Below are 24,764 nucleotides of genomic sequence, written 5' to 3'. Positions count from 1 at the left end.
GATAACATCCCCCCCACCCCCGCGCCCCAAACTTCAGATCCCGAGTCTAAAGCAAGACATGGGAAAATCACGAATCGATCCAGAACGATGACTCTCCCAGATATTCTCACCAGGAAGACGTGTACACGAGGCCGGCAAGACTCTGTGGGATGGTTGGGGGCGGGGAATGAGACTGTATGGGCCCTCAAAGCCACACCCCACCCACACCCCCCACCCCCCCCATGCCCGGTTCTCACCTGCTGGGCAGTCTTGTTCTTAGGTTTCTCCTTCTTCTCCTTGCCCTCCTTCGAGCCCAGGTCCTTGGCAGCGTCTCCACTCTGGTCGGGGGCCGGGAGGTAGGTCTGCTTGTCCCCATCCCAGTACAGGTACTGCTGCGTCTGTGCATTATAGTAGTACTACACATGAAAATATATACACAAGAGAGAGTGCCATTAACCCGGAAGCCTTACACTTGGTGGGGTCACAAATGCGCTCCGAGGGTAATGGGGAGAGTGTGTGTGGGGTGGGGGTTGGGGTGTGAGGTGCAGCGATCCACTCGCACCTCTCTCTGCTGGAGGGGTCCGGGAGGGTCCATAGCACCGGGCACAGGTGGCAAAACCGGGGGTGGGGGGGGGTGGGATATTTGGCTGCGGAAGACCCCTAATCTCCCAGGAGCGCAGCCAGCACGGGGAAGCCAGGGAGGGAGATTTAAAACTGTCGCCTGTCCGTGCTGGTGTTTCTGCCCCTCACCAGCCTCCTCCCATCCACCTCACCATCTCCCCCTATCCTTCTATCCCTTTCTCCCGCATGTGTTTATCCAGCCTCCCCACCCCTCCTTAAACACATGGACACGATTCACCTCGACCCCCTCCCTGTGGGAGCGAGTTCCACATTCTCCCCGCACTCTCTGGGTAAAGACGTTTCTCCTGAATTCCCCCCGATTGGATTTATTAGTGACTGTCTTATATCGATGGCTCCTAGTTCTGGTCTCCCCTCCTCCTCCACCCCCACACAAACACAAGTATTCTCTACGTCGACACTATCGAAACCCTGTCATCATTTTAACGGCCTCGATCAAGTGGCTCGGCACGTACATGGCTCGGTATTGCACAGAAGGGGACCGGTTCCAGCCCCGACCCAGATGTTCAATCCCTGGCTTTGACATGACAGGCCCGATGGTGTGGAAGCTGGGTCCTTGCTGTGTTAAGCAGGACCATCCCAGGGATGAACACAAAAAACTACTGCGGATGCTGGAAATCCAAAACAAAATTACCTGGAAAAACTCAGCAGGTCTGGCAGCATCGGCGGAGAAGAAAAACTCTTTTCAACTCTTTTCTTCTCCGCCGATGCTGCCAGACCTGCTGAGTTTTTCCAGGTAATTTTGTTTTTGTCTTCCATCCCAGGGATGGTTCACTTCAGTTTGGAGAAGTGCGTTCAGACAATGGGGGCGACGTATGTCAGCCAAACCTTTACAACTCGCTGCTTAGGTCCCAGCTGGAGGATCGGGTCCAGATCCGGGCCCCGCGCTTTAGGAAGGACATCGAGGGCCTCGGAGAGGGTGCGGAGGGAGGGAGATTTACCAGGACGGTTCCCAGGGATGAGGGGATGGTCAGTTCATGTAGAGGAGCTGGGATTGTTCTCCTTAGAGTGGAGAAGGTTAAGGGGGGGAGATTGAATCGAGGCGTTCAGAATCACGAGGGGGGGGTTTGGATCGAGTGAATAAGGAGAAACTGTTTCCAGTGGTGGGAGGGTCGGTAACCAGAGGGAGGGAGGGGGACACAGATTGAAGAGAATCGGTAAAAGATCCAGAGGGGGGGGAGGGGGAGATGAGGAGAATGTTTCTGACCCAGCGAGTTGTTGTGATCTGGAACGCACGGCCTGGAAGGGCGCGGAAGCAGATTCACGCTCGCAAAGGGGGGGAAATTAGATAAATACATGAAGGGGGTAAATTTGCAGGGCTATGTGGGGGGGGTGGAAAAGAGCAGGGGGTTAATGGAATAGCTCTTTCAAAAGAGCCAGCACAAGCACGATGGGCCGAATGGCCTCCTCCTGCGCTGTATCATTGGCCAAACAGACTCGGCTTAATTTAAGGCTGTTAACCCAACGCCGCTTACACGGTGAATGGGAGGGGAAGGTAATCCGCTGCCTCGGCCCCACGCTACGGGCCGGCTGCCAGGCCACGGAGGGAGCCCTCGAGCACCGTCCTGGGAGACCAGGCGGGTGAGCAGACGCTCAGATACTCAGCTCGATTGGGGGGGGGGGTCCCGTGGCAATGCTGCTGCCCTGGTGTGGGGCGGGCTCGAGGGTCCTTTCCCGCATGCTAGTTTTCTATGTTCCTCTACGCCGAGGGTCCCACCGCCTTCCCCAACCTCCCCCACCTCCAACCCACCCCACCCCCCGACCCCCCCCACCCCGCTTGCCCGAAACGGTTCGAGACGAGAAGTCCCGCCTTACCTGCGAGTTGGGGTCGTAGTAGAGTCCAGTCTGCGGGTCGTAGTAATACCCCGACATCTCGTCGTATTGATAGGTGGAGACGTCTGGGACGGCTGGAGAGGAGAGAGGGGTTCAGTGCACTGCTACTTTATTGTATAACTCAATTGAAATGCTGCTCACCAGCCCCCACCCGCCCTCACCACCCCCCACGCCCCTCGTCTCGCTGGGCTACAGTCCCTCCACGGTCACTCACACCGTCCCTGATACTCCCGGTGAGCACCGGATGGGTCGAGGCCCGAGCTCAGGGATCGGACCAGACGCCTGCCCACGCCCGAGGGAACTCCAGTCAATTTTGGACACTCGCCCCCTCCCCACCCCATCACGGGAAGGGGAAGGTGCGCGCGCGGAACCCCCTCTCCTCCCCACCCCGCTCTCCGAGGCCAGTGCGTCCCTACCCCCAAAGCGGCGGCGGTACGTACGATACTCACGGTACTGGGTGTAGTCCTGCGTGCCCGCGCCGGAGCTCGAGGAAGGCTGGGCGCTGCTGCCTGCCGCCGATCCCTGGCCGATGTTGAGCTGCGGCTCAGCCACGATCTCCACCTTCTGGGTCACCGGAGGCCGTGAGATCTGCGGGGTCTCAACAGGTACAAACACGTAAGCGGAGCGGCGGGAGAGGCGGGGTTCATATCTGGAAGAGCGGCTTCCACACGGGTGGGGGGGGGGGTAAAGGAGATCGAAGGGGGGATCGATTCGAGATGATTAAGGGTGTTGCCGGATCAGACAGCAATGATGACCCCCTCCGACACTTCAGTGCTCCCTTGGCACTGGCACAGAATGTTTACAGCACAGGAGACCGTTCAGCCCCTCGTATCTTATGCTGTCTCGCTGAAGGAGCAATTCGCCTGGTGCCACTTTGCCTTCTCCCCGAAACCCTGCACATTCTTCCTCTTAAAACAACGATCCAATTCCCCCTTTGGAAAGCCTCGATGGACCCTGCCTCCCCCACACTCCCAGGCAGCGCATTCCAGATCCTAACCACTCGCTGCGTGAAAAAGTTTCTCCTCGCGTCTCCGTTGCTTCTATTGCCGATCGCCTTAAATCCGCATCCCTCTGGTTCTCGATCCTTCCACCAATGGGAACAGTTTCTCCCCATCTACTCTGTCCCAGAGACCCTCGTGATTTTGAATACCACCTCGATCAAATCTCCTCTCAACCTTCTCTTCTCCAAGGAGAACAGTCCCAACTTCTCTTATCTGTCCACGGAACTGAAGTACCCTCATCCCTGGAACCATTCTCGTGCATCTTTTCCGCACTTTCTCTCTCTCCCTCTCTCTGTAAAGCCTTCACATCCTTCCTAAAGTGCAGAGCCCAGAACTGGACACAATACTCCAGCTGAGGCTGAACCAGTATCTTATATGAATTCAGCAGGTCTGGCAGCATCTGCAGAGAGGAACACAGTTAACGTTTCGAGTCCGTACGACTCTTCTGTTGACCTACGGGGAACCCCACTGCAAAGCTGGCTCTGGCCTGAGAAATAACTGCTCACCACGACTCTCTGTTTCCTGTCACTCAGCTAATTTCATGTCCAAAAAGCTTTCAACAGGGAACTGGGCTGTTATCTGAAAAGGAAGAATGTGCAGGGTGATGGGGAGAATGGCAGCTGGTGAAGTGCTCATTTGGAGCCGGTGCGGACACGATGGGCCGAATGGCTGTAACCATTCTGTGACTCACGTCAACAGCATTGCCATCATCAAGCCTCTCTGTTAATTGATCAAAAAACTCCAGCAGGACAGTGAAACGTGATTTCCACTGAACAAATCCACGCCAGCTTTCCTTACTTAACCCGCATTCCTCCATGTGACTTTCATCGTTTCCAAAAGCTTCTCCACCACTGCAGTTAAACTGACCGGCCTGTCATTGATGGGATTGTCTTTACACCTTTCTTTGGCCCTCCGACAGTGCGGCGCTCCCTCAGCACCGACCCTCCGACAGTGTGGCGCTCCCTCAGCACTGACCCTCCGACAGTGCGGCACTCCCTCAGCACTGACCCTCCGACAGTGCGGCACTCCCTCAGCACTGACCCTCCGACAGCGCGGCACTCCCTCAGCACTGACCCTCCGACAGTGCGGCGCTCCCTCAGCGCTGACCCTCCGACAGTGCGGCGCTCCCTCAGCACTGACCCTCCGACAGTGCGGCGCTCCCTCAGCACTGACCCTCCGACAGTGCGGCGCTCCCTCAGCACTGACCCTCCGACAGTGCGGCGCTCCCTCAGCACTGACCCTCCGACAGTGCGGCGCTCCCTCAGCGCCGACCCTCCGACAGCGCGGCGCTCCCTCGGCACTGACCCTCCGACAGTGCGGCGCTCCCTCAGCGCCGACCCTCCGACAGTGCGGCCTTCTCTCAGCGCCGACCCTCTGACAGTGCGACGCTCCCTCAGCGCCGACCCTCCGACAGCGTGGCGCTCCCTCAGCGCCGACCCTCCGACAGTGCGGTGCTCCCTCAGCGCCGACCCTCCGACAGTGCGGCGCTCCCTCAGCGCCGACCCTCCGACAGTGCGGCGCTCCCTCAGCACTGACCCTCCGACAGTGCGGCGCTCCCTCAGTACTGACCCTCCAACAGTGCGGCGCTCCCTCAGCACTGACCTTCCGACAGTGTGGCGCACCCCCAGCACTGAACCTCCGACAGTGTGACGCTCCCTGAACACTGACCCTCCAACAGTGCAGCGCTCCCTCAACACTGATCCTCCGACAGTGCAGCGCTCCCCAAACATGGCACTGGAAGCATCAGTCTTGGGACTTGGAACTACAGACCCTCTGATGCTGAGGCACAAATAAAACCTCCAACACTCCCATCCCGTTAACATGGAGTCCTCGGGCACAGCACCATACCTGCGTGCTGTCTGATGAGGTGCTGTCTGACTTCTGGTACAACTGGGGAGCAGCTTGCGTCTGAACTGACTGCGGGTATGGCAGTGGACTTGTGATGGGATCGACCCCAGGAATTCCTGGCTCCGAAGACGTTTCTGTTGGTGCAAGAACGAACTGATCACCACCAAACACTCCCAGGACAGGTTCAGCACGGGGTTAGATACAGAGTAAAGCTCCCTCTACACCGTCCCCATCAAACACTCCCAGGACAGGTACAGCACGGGGTTAGATACAGAGTAAAGCTCCCTCTACACAGTCCCCATCAAACACTCGCAGGACAGGTACAGCACAGGGTTAGATACAGAGTAAAGCTCCCTTTACACCGTCCCCATCAAACACTCCCAGGACAGGTACAGCACGGGGTTAGATACAGAGTAAAGCTCCCTCTACACCGTCCCCATCAAACACTCCCAGGACAGGGACAGCACGGGGTTAGATACAGAGTAAAGCTCCCTCTACACCGTCCCCATCAAACACTCCCAGGACAGGTACCGCACGGGGTTAAATACAGAGTAAAGCTTCCTCTACACCGTCCCCATCAAACACTCCCAGGACAGGTACAGCACGGGGTTAGATACAGAGTAAAGCTCCCTCTACACCGTCCCCATCAAATACTCCCAGGACAGGTACAGCATGGGGTTAGATACAGAGTAAAGCTCCCTCTACACCGTCCCCATCAAACACTCCCAGGACAGGTACAGCACGGGGTTAGATACAGAGTAAAGCTCCCTCTACACCGTCCCCATCAAACACTCCCAGGACAGGTACAGCACGGGGTTAGATACAGAGTAAAGCTCCCTCTACACCGTCCCCATCAAACACTCCCAGGACAGGTACAGCACAGGGTTAGATACAGAGTAAAGCTCCCTCTACACCGTCCCCATCAAATACTCCCAGGACAGGTACAGCATGGGGTTAGATACAGAGTAAAGCTCCCTCTACACCGTCCCCATCAAACACTCCCAGGACAGGTACAGCACGGGGTTAGATACAGAGTAAAGCTCCCTCTACACCGTCCCCATCAAACACTCCCAGGACAGGTACAGCACGGGGTTAGATACAGAGTAAAGCTCCCTCTACACCGTCCCCATCAAACACTCCCAGGACAGGTACAGCACAGGGTTAGATACAGAGTAAAGCTCCCTCTACACCGTCCCCATCAAATACTCCCAGGACAGGTACAGCACGGGGTTAGATACAGAGTAAAGCTCCCTCTACACCGTCCCCATCAAACACTCCCAGGACAGGTACAGCACGGGGTTAGATACAGAGTAAAGCTCCCTCTACACCGTCCCCATCAAACACTCCCAGGACAGGTACAGCACGGGGTTAGATACAGCTTAAAGCTCCCTCTACACCGTCCCCATCAAACACTCCCAGGACAGTACAGCACGGGGTTAGATACAGTGTAAAGCTCCCCCTACACCGTCCCCATCAAACACTCCCAGGACAAGGACAGCACAGGGTTAGATAGAGTAAAGCTCCCTCTACACCGTCCCCATCAAACACTCCCAGGACAGGTACAGCACGGGGTTAGATACAGAGTAAAGCTCCCTCTACACCGTCCCCATCAAACACTCCCAGGACAGGTACAGCACGGGGTTAGATACAGAGTAAAGCTCCCTCTACACTGTCCCCATCAAACACTCCCAGGGCAGGTACAGCACGGGGTTAGATACAGAGTAAAGCTCCCTCTACACCGTCCCCATCAAACACTCCCAGGGCAGGTACAGCACGGGGTTAGATACAGAGTAAAGCTCCCTCTACACCGTCCCCATCAAACACTCCCAGGACAGGTACAGCACGGGGTTAGATACAGAGTAAAGCTCCCTCTACACTGTCCCCATCAAACACTCCCAGGGCAGGTACAGCACGGGGTTAGATACAGAGTAAAGCTCCCTCTACACTGTCCCCATCAAACACTCCCAGGGCAGGTACAGCATGGATTTTGAACCAGCGACAGCGAAGGAACAGACAATGCATTGGCAAGTCAGGGTGGCCTGTGACCTGGATGGGATCGAGGTGGGGCAGGAGTTCCCATGTAGCTGCATCACCCCCTCCCCCCACACCCACCGAGGGGCTAACAAAGCGCCGTCTACATCCAGAGCACCGTGTCGGCCAAGTAAGGAGTGTGAGATGAAACGTAGCCTGGAGGAGTTGCAGCCGTGCCACAGCGATGACCCTGACTGACCTGCTGTGGTGGGGGGCGCCTCGTATGTCGTTGGCGGTGCCGCTCGCCCAGTGCTCTTCTGCTGCTGTTCCGAGCTCCGCTGGTAATCCTGGGAGTACTGGTGACATCCCTGCCCAGGTAAAACAGGATATTAGCGTCAGGAATGGGGCTGAAGGGAGGGGGTGAGGGGATGAGGAAAGGGGTTTAGAACCATCCACAACAGGGGATCAAATCGACATGTTTCGCCAAACACTCCGGCCGGGGTCATGTTTCCTCCGGTGGGACAGTCCAGGACGAGGGGTCAAAATGAAAAAGTTAAGACACAGATCATTCAGGGATGGCAGGCTCGAGGGGCTGAATGGCCTCCTCCTGTTCCTGTGTAACAAGCTCGAGAGGGGCTGAATGGCCTCCTCCTGTTCCTGTGTAACAAGCTCGAGAGGGGCTGAATGGCCTCGTCCTGTTCCTGTGTGACAGGCTGGAGAGGGGCTGAATGGCCTCCTCCTGTTCCTGTGTAACAGGTTCAAGAGGGACTGAATGGCCTCCTCCTGTTCCTGTGTAACAGGTTCAAGAGGGACTGAATGGCCTCCTCCTGTTCCTGTATAACAGGCTCGAGAGGGACTGAATGGCCTCCTCCTGTTCCTGTGTAACAGGATCAAGAGGGACTGAATGGCCTCGTGCTGTTCCTGTGTAACAGGCTCGAGGGGCTGAATGGGCCTCCTCCTGTTCCTGTGTAACAGGCTGGAGAGGGACTGAATGGCCTCCTCCTGTTCCTGTGTAACAGGCTCGAGGAGGGGGCTGAATGGCCTCCTCCTGTTCCTGTGTAACAGGCTCGAGAGGGGGGGCTGAATGGTCTCCTCCTGTTCCTGTGTAACAGGCTCGAGGAGGGGGCTGAATGGCCTCCTCCTGTTCCTGTGTAACAGGCTCGAGGAGGGGGCTGAATGGTCTCTTCTGTTTCTACAGGATTGGCATTTTGTTCCATGTCTGTGAGATGATGAGAGGATCAACGTGCGACGCATTGAACCATCCCCTACCGCCCCCCCACAAACCCACTCCCCACCCTGTGAAGCAGCTGAGGAAGCCCCTGGAGCCGGCCTCAGTCAGCCACTTACTGACCTGGGAGTACTGTCGCTGGTACCCATCGTCCGGACCGCTCTGCTGTTGGTAGTACGGGTAGTCTCCCTGCCCATCCTGGTTTAACCATGCGCTTTGGCTATCTGAATCTGAACTCTGCGGAGGTCAGGGGACAAAGGTCAGAGTAACCACAGCCTGGAAACGCATTTTTAAAAAAAAAAACAAGAACGTCGATGGTCTTCAACAACTTGACTCATGTCAGGTGCCACTTTACGAGATCTCTCCGGTTCTCACCGAAGGGAGCCCCCACCACCCCCCTGCCCACCCGCCCGCCTGTCCGCCGGGGCGTGGGGTGCTGGGTTATACAGTCAGGGCCAGCGTCCGGTGCCTCACGCACGCACAGCGAGTGGCAGGGACGCCGGACACCAGTCCAATTCCGTGCTCAGCAGCGTCTTCGCGCGCTCCACAACCCTGGGCACGAACACCTCGGCTGACGCCAGGGAGCACCGCGCCGTCTCTGGGACCAGGCGTTAAGCTGTGGGCCCCGTCTGCCCCCTCGGGGGGTGGGGGGGGAACGCAAGAGATCCCACAGCCACTGTTGGGGGTGGTGTGGGATGTATGTGGGGCAGGGGGGTCGTGGAGTCTCACCGCCGTCCTGGGGCCAATATTTATCCCTCAACCAAAATCACAGGAAACGGATTCAAACAAACAAACGGTCAGTGGCCACGTAAGTCCGTCAGGGAGGGAAATCTGCCGTCTGTACCCGGTCTGGCCCTACACGTGACTCCAGGCCCACAGCCGTGTGGCTGACTCTTAAATGCCCTCTGGACAAGGGCAGTTAGGGATGGGCAATAAATGCTGGCCTAAGCCAGCGATGCCCACATCCCGTGAATGAATTTTAAAAAATCAACTCCTGCTTCTACTCGTCGGGTTCTTAGATCATTCCTCACGTCGCTGTTTGTGGGATGACACAAAGATTGGGCGGGTGGTTAACAGTGAGGCTGAGTGTCTTGGGCTACAGGAAGATATAGATGGGATGGTCAAATGGGCAGATAAGTGGCAGATGGAATTTAACCCTGGAAAGTGTGAGGTGATACACTTTGGAAGGAGTAATTTGACAAGGAAGTATTCAATGAACGGCATGGCACTAGGAAGTTCTGAGGAACAAAGGGACCTTGGCGTGTGTGTCCATAGATCTCTGAAGGCGGAGGGGCACGTTAGTGGGGGTGGTGAAAAAGGCATATGGGACGCTTGCCTTTATCAATTGAGGCATAGATTGCAAAAGTAGGGAGATCATGTTGGAGTTGTATAGAACCTTGGTGAGGCCACAGCTGGAGTACTATGTGCAGTTCTGGTCGCCACATTATAGGAAGGATGTGATTGCACTGGACGGGGTGCAGAGGAGATTCACCAGGATGTTGCCTGTGATGAAACATTTAAGTTATGAATAGAGGTTGGATAGACTCGGGTTGTTTTCGTTGGAGCAGAGAAGACTGAGGGGGCGACCTGATCGAGGTGTACAAGATTATGAGGGGCATGGACAGGGTGGATAGAGAGCAGCTGTTCCCCTTAGTTGAAGGGTTAGTCACAAGGGGACATAATTTCAAGGTGAGGGGCAGGAGGTTTAGGGGGGGATGTGAGGAAAAACTTTTTTACCCAGAGGGTGGTGACGGTCTGGAATGCGCTGCCTGGGAGGGTTGGTGGAGGCAGGTTGCCTCACATCCTTTAAAAAGTACCTGGATGAGCACTTGACACGTCATAACATTCAAGGCTATGGGGCCAAGTGCTGGTCAATGGGGTTAGGTAGGTAGGTCAGGTGTTTCTCACGTGTCGGTGCAGACTCAATGGGCCGAAGGGCCTCTTCTGCACTGTGTGATTCTGCGGGAGCTTGCTGTGTGCAAATTAGCTGCTGCGTTTCCTGCATTACAACAGTGAGACATACAGGATTGGCTGCAGAGCTCTTCAGGAAGCGACCAAGGGCGTTATATCAATGCAAACCCCTCGAAGTACAGGTGGTACTGGTTCTTATTGATCGGCACCATTGTTAACGTGTGCCTCCAGCAGCCACTGAAGATGGAGCTTAATCGCTCATGACCGATGACAGTCATGTCACTTGTTCCCTGCACCACCATTTCCCTGTCACTCTTTCCCCTCATTGTGCTTCGGAGGCATTCTGCCGCTCTTGGAAAGCCAGCCCACCCCACCCCCCCAGCCATTTTGTCTGCCTGACGGTGAGCGCTCGCTGATTTACGGTGCGGTTAACGCGCAGCCGACAGGAACGGCCACCGACTGGATCCCTTGGCTTTGCACACTCCGGTCCGTTCGCAGGGACCTGGGGCCCACCTTCCCGCCCGTCTCGACAGAGCCCAACGCCGCGAGGGGAGACTTCCACAAGCCAGGCTGGAAACCGGGGCAGGAGGCCCTTCAGCCCCATGAGCCTGACCACCACCGCCCCCCCACCCCCCCGCCCCCACCTCGGCTCCTCTCTCTCGCCCCTGTCCCTTGGCTCCCCTCAGCGTCCGAAAATCCACCGGATCCCGGTCTCAAATGCACTCGACGGCTGAGCCTCCTCTGGGGGTCGAGAATTCCAAAAAGATTCTCACCCTTTCGGTGAAGGGATTTCTCCTCATCTCAGTCCAAAATGGCTGACCCCTTATCCCTAGACTGTGAACCCTCCGCCCCCTCCCCTGTCTTCTTTATTCCACGAGGAGGGGAAAATACACCCTCTCAGCGTCCACCTTGTTGACCCCTTAAGAATTTTGCGTGTTTCAATGAGATCACGTCTCAACTCCTCTAAACTCCAGGGAACAAAGGCCTGTTCTACTTGACCCCTCTTCACAGGAGGGGTCCCTCATCCCAGCAATCATTCCGCTCAATGCGTGGGGTGGGGCTGGGGAGTAAACACGGGAGCGTGGACGCACTTGGAAGCGCTGATGCTCAGAGAGACTTGGGCGAGCTCGTGCAAAGGAACGCAGCCAGTTAGCCCGCACAGGTACAGCGAGCGATTAGGAAGGGAAATCGCATGTCGGTCTTTATTGCGAGGGGACTGGAGCACAAGGATAAAGAGACAGAAAGCGCTGGGAAAGACTCAGCAGCTCTGGGCAGCATCCGTGGAGAGAGAGAAACAAGAGTTAACGTTTCGAGTCCGTGTGACTCTTCTTCAAATTCTTTCAAATTTCCAGCACCCGCACCATTTTGCTTTTATACACGGAAGGGGTCTGGCTATAGTTGTACAGGGTTCTGGTGAGACGACATCTGGAATAACTGTGCGCAGTTTTGGTCTCCACGTTTAAGGAAGGATAGAGTCGCATTGGAGGCGGGTACAGTGAAGGTTTACTCGATTGGTCTCTGGGATGAGGGGGGAGGTTGTCCTACGATGAGAGGCTGAGTAAACTGGGCCGATGTTCTCTGGAGTTTAGCAGAATGAGAGGCGATCGCATTGAGACGGACGAGATTCTGAAGGGGTTTGACAGGGTGGGTGCAGAGAGATTGTTTCCCCTGCTCGGGGGGGATCTAAAACACGGGGGTTGGGGGGGCACAGTCTCAGGATAAGGGGCCGATTGTTTCGGACTGAGATGAGGAGAAGTTTCTTCACTCGCAGGGTTGTGAATCATTACAACTCTCCCCCAGGGAGTTGCGGATGCTCCATCATTGAAGACGCTTAAGGCCGGGACGGGCAGATTTTTGGTCTCTCCCAGGGAACCGAGGGATATGGGGGATGGGTAGGTAAGTGGGAGTTGAAGCCCAAGATCAGCCACGATCGCACTGAATGGTGCAGCAGCCTCGATGGGCTGAGCGGTCCTGTGTTCTGGGGGAGATGAGCCCTCTCACCCGCCGTGATTCCCTGTGGAAAAGCACTCAGGTACACCGCCCTCTCGCTGGCCTGCCTCCCACCAAGCTGCAGGCTCCCTCACTCACCTGGTTGACGGCCCACTGGGCAGCTGCGATCGCTGTACTAGCCACAGAAGCGGCACTTGCCCGACTGCCATCAGTCAGCACCACGTCCCTGCAGCAGGGAGGGGACAGAAAGAGGAATTCAGAGTCAGAGACCTTCCGTTAGTGAATCTGTACCAGGCACAGATTTCACTTTCCAGCACAGCAGGCGAGCAGAGTGACGTCTGACCAATCAGCAATTTTACGTTTCATTTCCTTCCACATTCCCCGAAGTTTACTGAGTGCCAGCCCGCAGGGGAACATCATAACACGTCATCCACAGCTCAGCAGCACAACTCTCACCTCCCAGCCTGAGGGTCACCTGGAGATACTGAAACAGGCCCAACCACCCCAAAACCGCAACTCGCAACCACACTCACAGGGTGCCGCACCGTCGGCGGGTCAGTGCTGAGGGAGCGCCGCACCGTCGGCGGGTCAGTGCTGAGGGAGCGCTGCACTGTCGGAGGGTAAGCGCTGAGGGAGCGCCGCACCGTCGGCGGGTCAGTGCTGAGGGAGCGCCGCACTGTCGGAGGGTAAGCGCTGAGGGAGCGCCGCACTGTCAGAGGGTCAGTACTGAGGGAACGCCGCACTGTCGGAGGGTCAGTGCTGAGGGAACGCCGCACTGTCGGAGGGTCAGTGCTGAGGGAGTGCCGCACTGTCGGAGGGTCAGTGCTGAGGGAGCGCCGCACTGTCGGAAGGTCAGCGCTGAGGGAGCGCCGCACTGTCGGAGGGTCAGTGCTGAGGGAACGCCGCACTGTCGGAGGGTCAGTGCTGAGGGAGCGCCGCACTGTCGGAGGGTCAGCGCTGAGGGAGCGCCGCACTGTCGGAGGGTCAGCGCTGAGGGAGCGCCGCGCTGTCGGAGGGTCAGTGCTGAGGGAGTGCAGCACTGTCTGAGGGTCAGCGCTGAGGGAGCGCCGCACTGTCGGAGGGTCAGTACTGAGGGAGCGCCACACTGTCGGAGGGTCAGAGCTGAGGGAGCGCCACACTGTCAAGAGGGTCAGCGCTATGGGGACGCCACACTGTCACGGGGTCAGGGCTGAGGGAGTGCCGCACTGTCGGAGGGTTGGTAGTGAGGGAGCGCCGCACTGTCAGAAGACCAGTACTGAGGGAGCGCATCCCTGTCAGAGGGTCAGTGCTGAGGGAGCGCCGCACTGTCGGAGGGTCAGCGCTGAGGGAGTGCCGCACTGTCAGAGGGTCAGTACTGAGGGAACGCCGCACTGTCGGAGGGTCAGTGCTGAGGGAACGCCGCACTGTCGGAGGGTCAGTGCTGAGGGAGCGCCGCACTGTCGGAGGGTCAGTGCTGAGGGAGCGCCGCGCTGTCGGAGGGTCAGTGCTGAGGGAGTGCAGCACTGTCTGAGGGTCAGCGCTGAGGGAGCGCCGCACTGTCGGAGGGTCAGTACTGAGGGAGCGCCACACTGTCGGAGGGTCAGAGCTGAGGGAGCGCCACACTGTCAAGAGGGTCAGCGCTATGGGGACGCCACACTGTCACGGGGTCAGGGCTGAGGGACTGCCGCACTGTCGGAGGGTTGGTAGTGAGGGAGCGCCGCACTGTCAGAAGACCAGTACTGAGGGAGCGCATCCCTGTCAGAGGGTCAGTGCTGAGGGAGCGCCGCACTGTCGGACGGTCGGTACTGAGGGAGTGCAACACTGTCAGAGGACCAGTACTGAGGGAGCACCGCACTGTCGGAGGGTTGGTACTGAGGGAGCGCCGCACTGTCGAAGGGTCAGTACTGAGGGAACACCACACTTTCGGAGGGTCAGTGCTGAGGGAGTGCCGCGCTGTCAGAGGGTCATGCTGAGGGAACACCACACTGTCGGAGGGTCAGTGTTGAAGGAGCGCCACACTGTCGGAGGGTCAGTACTGAGGGAGCGCTGCACTGTCGGAGGGTCAGTGCTGAGGGAGTGCCGCACTGTCGGAGGGTCAGTATTGAGGGGGCGCCGCACTGTCGGAGGGTCGGTACTGAGGGAGCGCCGCACTGTCGGAGGGTCGGTACTGAGGGAGCGCCGCACTGTCGGAGGGTCGGTACTGAGGGAGCGCCTCCCTGTCAAAGGGTCAGTGCTGAGGGAGCGCTGCACTGTTGGAGGGTCGGTACTGAGGGAGTGCAACACTGTCGGAGGGCCAATACTGAGGGAGCGCCGCACTGTCAGAGGACCAGTACTGAGGGAGCACCGCACTGTCGGAGGGTTGGTACTGAGGGAGCGCCGCACTGTCGAAGGATCAGTACTGAGGGAGTGCCGCACCCCTCTGGCTCTTAGCTGGACACATGCGTCCTGCAGTCCCACTGGATAAACAGCAGAGTGGATGCTTTCCATTGAGTTGGTGCCAATATTTATCCTCCTGGTGTTCTCAGGCTGTGGAGACTATTTCCAGAATACACATTGCTCATTTCTATATTAAGCAACAGGGTGGCATTGCACTGACCTCTTTGTGCCCTTTGCAAACTCCACGTTGATGGTTTTGCCATCGATGTTGAGAGGTGGCTGCAGTGACTGCAGTATCTGAAGCAGCTGAGAGGCTTCCTTCAAACAGAGAAAAAAATCTATTTCAGCAGCAGCAGCAACTCCGAACAAACTCATAACGCTCAGGAAAACGCGACATCATTCGCTAGGGTGAAAGGACAGCCATCGGGGCAGAACAGTGTACAAGGAGCTTTACTCTGTATCTAACCCCGTGCTGTACCTGTCCTGGGAGTGTTTGATGGGGACGGTGTAGAGGGAGCTTTACTCTGTATCTAACCCCGTGCTGTACCTGTCCTGGGAGTGTTTGATGGGGACGGTGTAGAGGGAGCTTTACTCTGTATCTAACCCCGTTCTGTACCTGTCCTGGGAGTGTTTGATGGGGACGGTGCAGAGGGAGCTTTACTCTGTATCTAACCCCGTGCTGTACCTGTCCTGGGAGTGTTTGATGGGGACAGTGTAGAGGGAGCTTTACTCTGTATCTAACCCCGTGCTGTACCTGTCCCAGGTGTATTTGCCTGATATTGAAATGATCTAATTACCGAATGCGAACATTAAGTTGATGAACACTAGTTTCGGATCGAAAGCCAAAGGTCTTACATGACAAACATGCGCCCAGGACTCACCACAATGGTGGAAAGCTGTATGAAAGCAAATCCTCTGTTCAGCTGTGTCTGTTTATCTTTGATGAGACGCACATTGGAGGGAGATAGCACTGCGTAGGGAGTCAACGCGTTGAGGATCACATCCAGGGTCGTGTGAGGGTTCAAATTCCGCAATATTACAGCTGCCAGGGGAAAAAAGCACGATGTTCGATCAGGCAATTCTGCTGCAAAGCATTCGAGACTCCGACATAGACAGGGAGCAGCGACAGCAAGAAGAGGCATTCACATTCAGTAACTGTACCCCAGTGTTATAGTGACAGACCCACCCCCACCAGTACTGTACCCCAGTGTTATAGTGACAGACCCACCCCCACCAGTACTGTACCCCAGTGTTATACAGTGACAGACCCGTCCCCACCAGTACTGTACCCCAGTGTTATAGTGACAGACCCACCCCCACCAGTACTGTACCCCAGTGTTATACAGTGACAGACCCACCCCCACCAGTACTGTACCCCAGTGTTATACAGTGACAGACCTGTCTCCACCAGTACTGTACCCCAGTGTTATACAGTGACAGACCCGTCCCCACCAGTACTGTACCCCAGTGTTATACAGTGACAGACCCGTCCCCACCAGTACTGTACCCCAGTGTTATACAGTGACAGACCCGTCCCCACCAGTACTGTACCCCAGTGTTATACAGTGACAGACCCGTCCCCACCAGTACTGTACCCCAGTGTTATACAGTGACAGACCCGTCCCCACCAGTACTGTACCCCAGTGTTATACAGTGACAGACCCGTCCCCACCAGTACTGTACCCCAGTGTTATACAGTGACAGACCCGTCCCCACCAGTGCTGTACTCCAGTGTTATACAGTGACAGACCCGTCCCCACCAGTACTGTACCTCAGTGTTATACAGTGACAGACCCGTCCCCACCAGTACTGTACCCCAGTGTTATACAGTGACAGACCCGTCCCCACCAGTACTGTACCCCAGTGATATACAGCGACAGACCCGTCCCCACCAGTACTGTACCCCAGTGTTATACAGCGACAGACCCGTCCCCACCAGTACTGTACCCCAGTGTTATACAGTGACAGACCCACCCCCACCAGTACTGTATTCCAGTGTTACACAGTGACAGACCCGTCCCCACCAGTACTGTATTCCAGTGTTACACAGTGACAGACCCGTCCCCACCAGTACTGTACCCCAGTGTAATACAGTGACAGACCCGTCCCCACCAGTACTGTATTCCAGTGTTACACAGTGACAGACCCGTCCCCACCAGTACTGTATTCCAGTGTTACACACTGACAGACCCGTCCCCACCAGTACTGTATTCCAGTGTTACACAGTGACAGACCCGTCCCCACCAGTACTGTATTCCAGTGTTACACAGTGACAGACCCGTCCCCGCCAGTACTGTACCCCAGTGTTATAGTGACAGACCCGTCCCCACCTGTACTGTACCCCAGTGTTACACAGTGACAGACCCGTCCCCACCAGTACTGTACCCCTGTGTTATACAGTGACAGACCCGTCCCCACCAGTACTGTACCCCAGTGTTATACAGTGACAGACCCGTCCCCACCTGTACTGTACCCCAGTGTTACACAGTGACAGACCCGTCCCCACCAGTACTGTACCCCAGTGTTACACAGTGACACTCGTCCCCACCAGTACTGTACCCCAGTGTTATACAGTGACAGACCCGTCCCCGCCCGTACAGTACCGCAGTTCTCCCAGACCGCTGAAGCAATCCTGTACTCACTGTCATTGGCGTTCTCGTTGAGCTGCTGCTGCTGACTGTGTAACAGGTGCTGCTGGTGTAACTGTGGGGGTTGGAACGGCTGCGGGAACTTGAGTAAAGGCTGTGGGCCCTCCGGGAGGGGTAGCTGCAGGTCCTTCCTTCCGCTTACCAGCCGCAGCTCGCCTTCTGCAAACGGGTGAACGAGTCACGTTATTATCAAACAGCTGATCATCGTACGCAATCCTATTGGTGGGGAGGAGATTTACCAAAAATCTGCGAAGGGGGGGCTTCGGTTCGTGTGGAGGAGCCGGGATTGTTCTCCTTCGAGCGGAGAAGGTTAAGGGGGAGATTGAATCGAGGTGTTCAGAATCACGAGCGGGGGGTTTGGATCGAGTGAATGAGGAGAAACTGTTTCCAGTGGCGGGAGGGTCGGTAACCAGAGGTGGGGGACACAGATTGAAGAGAATCGGTAAAAGAACAAGAGGGGGAGAAGAGGAGAATTTTTTTACCTGAGGAAAAATTTGCAGGGCAATGGCGTGGGTGGGGATTAATTGCATAGATCTTTCAAAGAAGCGGTACAGGCACCATAATGTACACACACATTTCCCCACTCTCTCTCTCTCTCTAACCCAGGGATCACTGGACAGTGATCAGGAGCAGGAACCCTGGCTGATTTCCCCTCTCTCTCTCTAACCCAGGGATCACAGGACAGTGATCAGGAGCAGGAACCCTGGCTGATTTCCCCTCTCTCACTCTCTCTAACCCAGGGATTACTGGACAGTGATCAGGAGCAGGAACCCTGGCTGATTTCCTCTCTCTCTCTCTCTAACCCAGGGATCACTGGACAGTGATCAGGAGCAGGAACCCTGGCTGATTTCCTCTCTCTCTCTCTAACCCAGGGATCACTGGACAGTGATCAGGAGCAGGAACCCTGGCTGATTTCCCCTCTCTCTCTCTCTAACCCAGGGATCACTGGACAGTGATCAGGAGCAGGAACCCTGGCTGATTTCCTCTCTCTCTCTCTCTAACCCAGGGATCACTGGACAGTGATCAGGAGCAGGAACCCTGGCTGATTTCCTCTCTCTCTCTCTCTAACCCAGGGATCACTGGACAGTGATCAGGAGCAGGAACCCTGGCTGATTTCCCCTCTCTCTCTCTCTCTAACCCAGGGATCACTGGACAGTGATCAGGAGCAGGAACCCTGGCTGATTTCCCCTCTCTCTCTCTAACCCAGGGATCACTGGACAGTGATCAGGAGCAGGAACCCTGGCTGATTTCCCCTCTCTCTCTCTAACCCAGGGATCACTGGACAGTGATCAGGAGCAGGAACCCTGGCTGATTTCCCCTCTCTCTCTCTCTCTAACCCAGGGGTCACTGGACAGTGATCAGGAGCAGGAACCCTGCCTGATTCCCCCTCTCTCTAACCCAGGGATCACTGGACAGTGACCAGGAGCATGAAGCCTGGCTGATTTCCCCTCTCTCTCTCTAACCCAGGGGTCACTGGACAGTGATCAGGAGCAGGAACCCTGGCTGATTTCCCTTCTCTAACACAGTTGCAACTGGGCAGTGATCCAGGGCCATCACTCAAAGCCAACTGTGGCCCCACTGAATCGCACCCTGGGATGCGATTGGCTGACTTGGTGCAGGGTCGGGGGGGTGGGTGGAACCTGCGTTGGAAGAGTAATCCTGGCTGCACATTCACCTAACCAATAAATGATGTAAACATCAGATTCCTTCATTTAAATCATAAACAGAAATGTCACGTCAATGAAGTGAACAGTGTAGGAGACAGAGAGGTCCGAGTGGACGGAAGAATTCATGTCATCGAAACATACTAATCAGGAGGAGTAGGCCACTCGGCCCCTCGAGCCCTGCTCTGCCATTCAACAAGATCACGGCTGATCGGACTATAACCTCAACCCCACATTCCCGCCTACCCCTGATAACCTCTCACCTTCTTGTTAGTCAGGAACCTATCCACCTCTGCTTTAAAAATATTCAAAGACTCTGCTACCACCACCTTTTGAGGAAGAGAGTTCACTAGACTCACAACCCTCGCAGAATAAATTTCTCCTCAGCTCTGTCTTAAATAGGTGACCCCTTATTTTTAAACAGTGACCCCCTGGTTCTAGTTTCTCCCACAAGAGGAAACATCCTCTTCACATCCACCCTGTCAAGACCCCTCAGGATCTTAAAAGGTTTCAATCAAGTCGCTTCTTACTGTTCTAAACTCCAGCGATACAAGCCTAACCTGCCCAACCTTTCCTCATAAGACAACCCGCCCAGGTATTAGTCTGGGAAGCCTCTGAACAGCTCCTAATGCATTTACATCCTTCCTTCCTTAAATAAAGGTGACCAATATTGTACACAGTACCCCAGATATGGTCTCACCAGTGCCCTGTACAACTGAAGCATAACCTCCTTACTTTTGTAATCAATTCCCCTCACAATAAATGATAACATTCTAAGAGCTTTCCCAATGACTTGCTGTACCCACACGCTAACCTTGTGTGATTCATGCACTTGGACACCCAGATCCCTCTGTATCTCAGAGCTCTGCAATTGCTCACCATATTCATCCAAATAATTAATATAAATTGTAAAGAGTTGAGGCCCCAGCACTGATCCCTGTGGCACACCACTCGTCACATCCTGCCAACCTGAAAAAGACCCATTTATGCCAACTCTCTGCTTCCTGTTGGTCAGCCAATCTTCCACCAATGCCAGTGTGTTACCCCCTACACCATGAGCTTTTATTTTCTGCAATAACCTTTGATGAGGCCCCTTATCAATTACCTTCTGGAAATCTAGGTCCAGCACATCCACAGGTTCCCCTTTATCCACAGCACCTGTTACTTCTTTAAATGGGTTAAACATGATTTCCCTTTCACAGAAGGGAAATGCTGACTCTGCCTGATGGCCTTGAATTTATCTAAGTGCCCTGTTATAGCCTCTAATAATAGCTTCCAACATTTTTCTTACGACAGTTGTTAAGCTAGCTGGCCTGTAGTTTCCTGCTTTATGTCTCTCTCCCGCTTTAGTTACATTCGCTATTTCCCAATCTAATGGAACTTTCCTCGAATCTGGTGACTTTTGGAAAATTCAAACCAACACACCAACTATCTCACCAGCCACTTCTTTAAAGACCCTAGGATGAAATCCACCACGACCCAGGGACTTGTTTTCCATTATTAATTCCCCAGACTCATTTTCTATAGGACCAACGCTCACTGCGTTAGCTCTTTTTCTTTTTAAAATAACTATAGAAACTCCTTTACCATCGTTTATATTTCTAGTTACCTTTCTCTCCTGCTCTAATTTTTACCTCTTTAAATCTTTTAGTCGTTGTTTGCTGTTTTTTTAATATTCAGCCCAACCTTCTGACCTGCCAACCATCTTTGCACAAATATATGCCTTTCCTGTAAGTTTGACACTATCTTTAAATATGTTGGTTAACCACGGATGGTGAGTTCACTCCCTGGAATTTCTCTTTCCCATGTCTATGCTGTGCGTTCTGAAATATCCCCTTAATATTCCGCCACTGCATCACTACTGACCTATCCCTTAAACTAAACTGCCAGATCACTTTCGCTAGTTCTGCTTTCATACCCTCATAATTGCCCTTATTTAAGCTTAAAACATTTGTCTCAGACCCACTCTTCTCTCCCTCAAACTGAATGGAAAATTCAATCATATTACGATCACTGCTGCCGAGGGGGGCGCCTTCACTAGAGGTCATTAATTAACCCTATCTCATCGGTCAATGTTGGTCCCTACGGACATCGGAAGAGGCTGGGGGAAAAGGATTAGGTCGATTTTCCCTTGTGGAGGGTAAATGCCAAGTTGCAGAAAACACATCACAAATTCCAACTGGACTCACCTGACTTGGGGACACCACACTTGAAGCACTTTTCGCGCCGTTTAAAATTCTGCACACCGCACTGCAAGGAACATCAAACACAGTTTAAAGTAGGGCAACGTTGACACAGGGACCTCATTGCATCTCACACTCAGCCCAAAACACACTGCTGGCAACCAACCGTTTCGGAGCGCAGAGGGCTATGTCGGCAAAGGTAAGGGCAATTCTGCACAAGATAAAATCTCACAAACTAATCCATGGGGAAGAAGGGGGATGCTGATCGTTGGAAATGTTGGCACATCACCAGTGACAGTACGATAACATGACTGGAGAGTCAATATGCAGTAAAGCTCCCTCCACACTGTCCCCATCAAACACTCCCAGGACAGGTACAGCACGGGGTTAGATACAGAGTAAAGCTCCCTCCACACTGTCCCCACCAAACACTCCCAGGACAGGTACAGCACGGGGTTAGATACAGAGTAAAGCTCCCTCTACACCTTGTCCATCAATCGCTCCCAAGACAGGTACAGCACGGGGTTAGATACAGAGTAAAGCTCCCTTTACACCTTGTCCATCAATCGCTCCCAGGACAGGTACAACACGGGGTTAGATACAGAGTAAAGCTCCCTCCACACTGTCCCCATCAAACTCTCCCAGGACAGGTACAGCACGGGGTTAGATACAGAGTTAAGCTCCCTCTACACCGTCTGCATCAAACACTCCCAGGACAGGTACAGCACGGGGTTAGATACAGAGTAAAGCCATGATACTGGCCGTGATACTGAGGGTAATGCCCGTGCTCTTCTTTGACAGGGGCTGTGGGATCTCTTACACCCAGCTAGAGGGACAGGCGGGACCTGCAGCATTACGGTGCTCCCTCAGTACTGACCCTCTGACAGTGCGGCGCTCCCTCAGCACTGACCCTCCGACAGTGCGGCACTCCCCCAGCACTGACCCTCCGACAGTGCGGCGCTCCCTCAGCGCTGACCCTCCGACAGTGCGGCGCTGCCTCAGAACTGACCCTCCGCCAGTGCGGCGCTCCCTCAGCACTGACCCTCCGACAGTGCGGCGCTCCCTCAGCGCTGACCCTCCGACGGCGCGGCGCTCCCTCAGCGCTGACCCTCCGACGGCGCGGCGCTCCATCAGCGCTGACCCTCCGACAGCGCGGCGCTCCCTCAGCGCTGACCCTCTGACAGCGCGGCGCTCCCTCAGCGCTGACCCTCTGACAGCGCGGCGCTCCCTCAGCGCTGACCCTCCGACAGCGCGGCGCTCCCTCAGCGCTGACCCTCCGACAGAGCGGCGCTCCCTCAGCGCTGACCCTCCGACAGTGCGGCACTCCCTCAGCACTGACCCTCCGACAGTGCGGCGCTCCCTCAGCGCTGACCCTCCGACAGCGCGGCCCTCTCTCAGCACTGACCCTCCGACAGTGCGGCGCTCCCTCAGCACTGACCCTCCGACAGTGCGGCGCTCCCTCAGCACTGACCCTCCGACAGTGCGGCGCTCCCTCAGCGCTGACCCTCCGACAGCGCGGCGCTCCCTCAGCGCTGACCCTCCGACGGCGCGGCGCTCCCTCAGCGCTGACCCTCCGGCCCCGCGGCAAAGTCCTCACCTTGTTACAAAGCCAATCCTCGTTGGCCTTGGGCTTTGGCTCGCTGTAGTACATGGAGACTTGCTGACCCAGAATGACGAGGGAGTGCTGCAAGAAACACAGGAGTGACAAAGTGAGCTCCTGCCTCGGGACAAAGGCTCCCCACTTCATGCCTCATTTGTGTAAAAAAAACAAAAAACCTTCTGCTTTGGAGAGGAATAAAAACAAAACAAAGGCGGCGACAGATCAGAGAACAAAATAAAACAAATTAAGAAAATAAACGGCTGCAGCCCTTCAACTGTGGAACAAGGGGACCCGGCCTTCAGCCGACTACATTCTCACCACCTAACAATAGTGACCGCCATCCTTGCTGAGGCTGGCAGACGGAGCGGGAGGACTAACCCTGCCTCCTCTGAGAGGCAACAACCTTTCTTCTGGAAATGAAGAGAGAGCAGGAACTCAAGTTTGCAGATGACAAATGACCACTCGGGGAGGTTTCAAAACACAAGCAGGCGCAGACACACGTGCGCGCACCACACAAGACACACACTGTGGTACACATTCTCCACCGTCCCGTCCCCACACACACACACACAACCGAGTCCTGCCACCCCTCGTCTGAAGGATAAGCAATGGAGGGGCCTGAGGCAGCCAGGCGGCCCACCAACAGGGGGGGGGAACGGTGAAGAGAGAGGAAAGGAAGGAAGAAAGCCACCAGGGGGGGAATACTCGACGTATTCAACAACGGATCGGAGAGGAAAGGAGGAGACCGAGTCCCGGGTCAGAAGCTGCCAACGTTTCAGGAAGCCGAGCGTGTACCGGAGGGTTGGGGAGGGATGGGGGAATGTTGCCCCTCCCTCAAACCCCCCACTCCCCGGCAGAACAGAAAGCGCTGCGTGTCTCGGTGACAATTCAGCTTGCGGAGGGGAGGGGTGGGGAGGCGAGGGTGAACTGCATCGATGGGGGCGCTGTCCGCGGAGCCGGCGACTCTGGCCGCGTCCAGCACCCTCGAGCCCGGCCACTTCCCCACAACCCCTACCCCTAACCGCACCCCCCACCCCACCCCAGGCCCTCAGCGCAACGGCGGCAGCTTCCAACCCAGAAACCCAGCACGCAGGCCAGAAGTCGGGAGAGACAACAAACTGGGTGGAGGGGGAGAGAGAGAGAGAGAGGAGAGAGAGAGAGAAAGAGAGAGCGGGGTGGGGACACAAGGGCGCAAAAATCAGAGCAGCACCACGCTCTCTGTCAGCGCACCAGGCCCTGTGACGGCTGACACTTATGTTTCACACCAAATACACCAAACAGGTGGCCGGCGCAGTCTCCAACACTGCCACACCCAAGCCACAACCAGACACGGCCGGCGTTCAGTCGCAGCAGGGTTACAAAGGGCCTCCCCTCCTCTTCTGAGGGCGACGGCCGGCGCTCTCGCAATGCCCGGCCGAAGAAGCGTGGGCCCGGACACGGCAGTGACCACAACTCCCCCCACCGGGCAGGCTATTCGACTGCAGGAACCTCTCCGCCGAATCTCCACGCCCCTCCGAACGTCTTTCAGCGTCAGTCTGCCATGGGCGGGGGACGCTGAGACCAACTGAGTAACACCCCACTCCCAGCTGAGTGGGAACTGAATCTCTGTGAGGCGGAGCTGCACAGTTCCCTCCCCCTACCCCCCAACCCTTTTTTAGGAGGTTTCAAATCAGAGACGGGGAGGTGGGGATACTCCTGCTGCGACTGCGGCCACACCAACAGAATGTGCAAGCCCACCGCTCGCCTCTCATCGACTGAAGCACCCCTCTCTCCGCAAGAGCACAACCACCAAAACTGCAAGTGAAAGACCCGGAGCAGAACTCCAATTCTATCAAGACTCCTTCATGCACACCGGCATTTAGGGAATGATCACTCACCAGGTCTGCAAACACCCAATTTGTACACACACACACAACAGATACCCGGGAGCGAGTTACAGACTGGAATCTAATCG

General features: G+C 55.7%; 1 protein-coding gene across 1 annotated transcript in view; it reads right to left on the bottom strand.

The window, feature by feature from the left end:
• Positions 1-225: 225 nt before the first annotated feature.
• LOC144677510 (RNA-binding protein 10-like) overlaps positions 226-24,764 on the bottom strand; it is a gene marked incomplete at its 3' end in the record, with an annotated part of 36,415 nt that continues 11,876 nt past the window's right edge. Inside the window, exons 5-16 of the mRNA XM_078537581.1 lie at positions 22,808-22,894; positions 21,217-21,277; positions 17,358-17,522; positions 15,597-15,757; positions 14,936-15,033; positions 12,499-12,586; positions 8,623-8,736; positions 7,531-7,639; positions 5,301-5,434; positions 2,901-3,048; positions 2,434-2,525; positions 226-395 (exon numbers count right to left, since the gene is read on the bottom strand). Of these exons, the coding sequence (XP_078393707.1) occupies positions 226-395; positions 2,434-2,525; positions 2,901-3,048; positions 5,301-5,434; positions 7,531-7,639; positions 8,623-8,736; positions 12,499-12,586; positions 14,936-15,033; positions 15,597-15,757; positions 17,358-17,522; positions 21,217-21,277; positions 22,808-22,894 (1,427 nt within the window). The remainder of the gene's footprint in view (positions 396-2,433; positions 2,526-2,900; positions 3,049-5,300; positions 5,435-7,530; positions 7,640-8,622; positions 8,737-12,498; positions 12,587-14,935; positions 15,034-15,596; positions 15,758-17,357; positions 17,523-21,216; positions 21,278-22,807; positions 22,895-24,764) is intronic.

The sequence above is a fragment of the Cetorhinus maximus genome, unplaced genomic scaffold (assembly GCF_964194155.1).
Source record: "Cetorhinus maximus unplaced genomic scaffold, sCetMax3.hap1.1 HAP1_SCAFFOLD_2615, whole genome shotgun sequence".
Lineage (NCBI taxonomy): Eukaryota > Metazoa > Chordata > Chondrichthyes > Lamniformes > Cetorhinidae > Cetorhinus > Cetorhinus maximus.
This window is presented reverse-complemented; position numbering and strand designations above follow the sequence as displayed.